General features: G+C 57.8%; 1 protein-coding gene across 1 annotated transcript in view; it reads left to right on the top strand.

Annotated features, from left to right (window-relative positions):
- Positions 1–3,801, top strand: part of LOC103584905 (phosphatidylinositol transfer protein alpha isoform-like) — a 28,285-nt gene extending 24,484 nt beyond the window's left edge. The window contains exons 8-9 of the mRNA XM_008565720.1: positions 3,185–3,258; positions 3,780–3,801. Coding sequence (XP_008563942.1) covers positions 3,185–3,258; positions 3,780–3,801 — 96 coding nt within the window. The remainder of the gene's footprint in view (positions 1–3,184; positions 3,259–3,779) is intronic.
- Positions 3,802–4,448: the final 647 nt, after the last annotated feature.

Genomic DNA, 4,448 nt, shown 5'->3' on the forward strand with positions numbered 1-4,448 from the left:
GGTGGGGGGGTATATCAAGAGGCTGGCTTGGGACAAGCCCCAAGGCATCTTGAGGGATAGAACAGCTGGGATCTGAGGTTCTGGACACAGCCTGAAGGTGGGACCAGCAGGTGGCTCCATCCCATCAGTCAAGGTCACCCTCCACTTCAGGGCAGCTGTCTCTGGCTGACCCTGACCCTTGCTGGTGTGCTGGGGATCCTGGGACAAGCTGGACAGCAACTTCGTACAGGAGCTCCAGGATGTGCTGGGATGGGCATGTAGGGTAGTTGAGGTGGGCTGGGGCCAGGGGACTCCAACAGCTGATCCAGAGCCCATGTCTGGTACCTCACTCTGAGGGGCTGGGGGGGGCAAGGAAAGGCCTGACTATGTGGCAACAAGGGAATACAGGTGATGACCTTGGCCAGCTGCTGGGACGCAGGGACGCCGAAGGATCAAAGGGCCGATCCCTGCCTGGCTATGGTCTCACCCGCCTGTCCGGCGGTGCCTCTGAAGTTCTGGGCAGGGCAGCCTGGGCACCTGTCCCGCACCTGTTGTTAGGCCACTCGGAGTCCCCTGCCTGTCCACCCAGCCATAGTGACAACAGGAAAGTAAACACTTTCCCACCCCCAGGCCTGGGAAGTGGCCAGAGAGGAAGTGGGGCTGCCAACAGAGCCCCCCCAGGCTGGGACAGCCCGCCAGGGGTTATTTATACCCTGGCTAGGGGCATGGCCTTGGTTGTGCCCTCACCCGTACTGTTGGGCTAGGGGGCACTTTAGGGTCAACGGAGGGAAGAGGGGCAGAGGCTCAAGTGGGCACCTTCAGACACAGGCACTTGGGGTGGGGAGAAGCTTCAGACATCTAGACCTCAGGGACCCAATCAGCCATAATCCATGCCCTCCATCCCTGCCCAGCCTTGAGCACCTATAAGCCAGACAACTCCCCCTCTGCTGTGCCACGACTTCCAGGGCCCAAGCCCCAAGTCCACACTGCCCACCTGCTCCCAAAGCCCCAGTATTCCCAGGCTCTAACTCCCTCTGTGAGAATGGCAGGGTGAGATCACTCAGCAGATGAGGAAACTGAGTCCCAGATGGAGGGGTAGGAGAGTAGCCTTGACCAGACATCCTGCCTCTCAACCCTCTGCACCCCCTATCCCCAGTCTGTCCCTGGGCAGAGGTGGGGGTGAAGGGAGCCTCTTAGTCAGTCATCAAGCATCTATGTACAGAGCCCTGTGCTCACAACATCCAATTTACATTGAGACACAGGGAGGGGAAGTGACATGCCACAGTGCATGGGGGGCAGGATTTCCACTCGAGTCCATGGCTGAAGGAGGGGGAGGCCATGGGGAAGTCAGTCCTGGTGGTGGAGAATGCCTGCCAGGAGGGCCTGGGCCGGAAGGTGACTCGCCCTCCATCGAAAAGGCACATGACTCAGGACCCTAGGGACCCCTCCCAGTAACCACGGGATATGGCGTCAATGGCTTTGGTGTCACAGGATGTGATGCTCCAGTTACCGTGGAAACTGGCGAGGAGGGGAGCCCCCAGGAGGCCATGTTGGGTGGTGAAGAGGTGGCATTAGTGGGTGGGGGACTGATGTGGACCCATCCTCATCATGTCCTCAGGCCAGTCCACATCTCTGCCTCACTTGTCCCAGGCCCAGCTCTGATGGTAGGAGTGTTACCCCTCCCTCATTGCCAAGGTAATATTGAGGGAGGGGCTTGGGTACAAACAAGGGTTCTGTGGGTGTTAGGACTTAAGCATGGATAAGCTTTGACCTTGGCAGAAGGGAGGGTAGTGTGCCTGGGTGATGTTTCCTGCAAAGGCCTCCCCACCCCCATACTCTCACCCCAGCTGGGCACAGGTTGGGTGGGGCAACATCCGGGAAGGATTTTCCCATCATCAGGAAGGAAGAACCTTTTCTGGCGTCAGACACCTCATTTCCGCAGCCATTCCCAGCCTCTAGGACTCTTCATGGCCATCAGATACTTGGGGTCCTGGCCCAGAATGGCCTGGCAAAGGTCCAGAGGCAGGAACATTTTCAGTACATAGGGGGCCTAATACTGGGGTCTCCATTTCCTCATCTCTGGGAAGCTGCTGATGATGCCTTACATTAAAGGACGTGGAGGGCGAGGACAGGCACTGAGGCGTGTCCACAACTCTCACCCAAAGACCCCAAGTGGGTGGCCCCCACCTCTTGCTGCCCGTCTCCAGGACACAAGATCTGCTGCCAGTAAGGCAGGGGCTACCGCAAAAAGAGGGGTCTTAGAGCAGAGGTGGGCACTCCACCCCCTTGGTTACAGCCCCACAAAGCAATGGCCCTGACTGACAGCGTCACCACCCCCAGCAGTGTTGGGTACTGGGGGTGATAGACAGGTCTCTGCAGCCTAGCTCTGACCTCTGACCTTGTGTAGGCTAGTGCAGCCCTAATCCCTGAGCTGAAGAGAAATGGGATTGGGGGTGAAGGGGGGTGCTGGCCTGGGTCTTTTTCAGTGCTTCATCACCAGAAAGACAGACCTCCTGACCTTATGAGGAGGGAAACTGAGGTAGACAAGAATATGGTAGCAGTGGCAGCGACAGGAGTAGCCAGGACCAGGCAGTCCCTACTGGACAGCCCCTTAGACTCTAGGGAGAGGTGACCCCAGGCTCTTTTTCACTCCCCCAAAGCTGTGAGGGGCCCCAGAGGAAGACCGGGGGCTGGGCTGGCCCTCTGGCTCCTGGCCTAATCCTTTTTTAATGAGCGGCCAGCCGGAAGGCCTCAGCCCCTGGCCACATCCCTGCAACCCTGAGAGCCCCAGCCAGGCCAAGCTGGGGGCAGGGCAATCCAGAAGCCTTCACATGCACCTTCCCCCTGCTCAGCACACCCACTCACTCATACCCCCATGCCAAGACCTCAACCACTGACCAAGCCAAGCCAGGGACCAGCATCTGCAGGGATATCCCACAGCGACACCTGCTTTGTGCTTCATGGGCCCTCTCCTGGGCACTTACCATTTGTTCAAGCCCAGACCTCACATAGCGCTGGGCAGGGGAGGCTGCCACTGCAGATCTGGGGTTAGCTCTCCAGTCTCTCCCCCACACCCGATGTTCTTGATTGGAATCCCTAAAAGCCAGACCTTAGCTGCCCCCTCCCTGTCTACCGCCCAGGTAGGCTACAGGTTCCTCTGGTCTTAAGACCCTCAATATCTGCCCCCTATCCCATCCCTGGCCAGGCCTTCCAGATTGGAGACCCAGATGCCTCTCCAGGAGCCATCCACAGCCACCACCACCCCTTCTCCCCAGGCAGGTGAGCCAGGTCTTGCCAACAAAACCAATTACAGCCTCTCTCACCCAATTAGCAACTAATTATGGCCTTGTAGTCCATTCAACATAATTAACATGTAAATGACTCTGCGTGTTTATATTCAATAACTGCTCTGATTGAATTTAATTTAAATGTCTAAACTGGAGACCCCGTTACCGTATTTCACCACCTACAGCTGCCACTTTCTGGGATATGTCAGCTCCTGCAGGGGAGAGGGACCCAAAGTCAGAGGATAGGGTGGAGAAGGCACCACTGGCTCAGCCCTCATGAGGGTGGGGATAGTTACAGTCCCTGCATCTCTGACATGCCTATCCCAGGGGTTCAGGGAGGTACTGAGGTAGGAGGAGCCCCCAGTGGGACCCTCAAGATGGGAAATCCTCTGGAACAAGGGGCCTCTCCTTAAGGACTACTGTAAACATCCCAGCTGTTCAGTAAACACTGAGCAAGGGTAAGAGCCACCCAGCTGGGCTAAAGCTCTGCTGTCCGCTTTTCTCTCATTTCAGGGGTGGGGGTTGGGACCAGTAGGCCCAGGCCTGCTGTTCCCACGCCCGTTCCGCCCCAGCGCCCACCTGCCCCGCCCAGGAGAGGACAAGGCTGGGGACATGGCTCTTCCTCAAGCCAGGAAAAGCCAGAGGGAAGGAGCAACAGGGTTACTCCCTGGCACACACGCTAGCCCCGAGCCCGGGGTTCCACACCTTGTCTCCCCAGGGATATCCAGTGACTTCTGACTTGTCCCAGCAATGAGGGGCTCTCCAGCCTAGATGCCTCCACTGATTCCTGTCTACCCCTATGGCACTGTGGCACCTGATCATTCTAGGGCTGGGCTGGTGGTTCAGGGGGCCAAGATATCCTACAGGGACCTCATCAGTGTACATGGGTGGTGCTTATGAGAACACATTTGGGCATTCAACAGCCAGACAGAGGTCAGGACTCCAGCTCAGTGTGAAGGGGGTAGAAAGAGGGGTTAGTCCTGAGGGGGAAGGTTGCACTGATCCGTTCTCAGGTGGGGAAAGTGAACCGGCTGTTCAGTGAGTGCCTCCAGTTCCAGAGGCCCTGGGGAGGTGGTGATGGGGGTGTACCCCTCCTCCCACATTCCAGACCCGGCCCGGAAACCCCTTACTCCTTCCTCCACCACCTCCTCCTCCCCCTGACTGCAAAAGACAACAAACTCT

Source organism: Galeopterus variegatus, unplaced genomic scaffold, assembly GCF_000696425.1.
Source record: "Galeopterus variegatus unplaced genomic scaffold, G_variegatus-3.0.2 Scaffold201, whole genome shotgun sequence".
Lineage (NCBI taxonomy): Eukaryota > Metazoa > Chordata > Mammalia > Dermoptera > Cynocephalidae > Galeopterus > Galeopterus variegatus.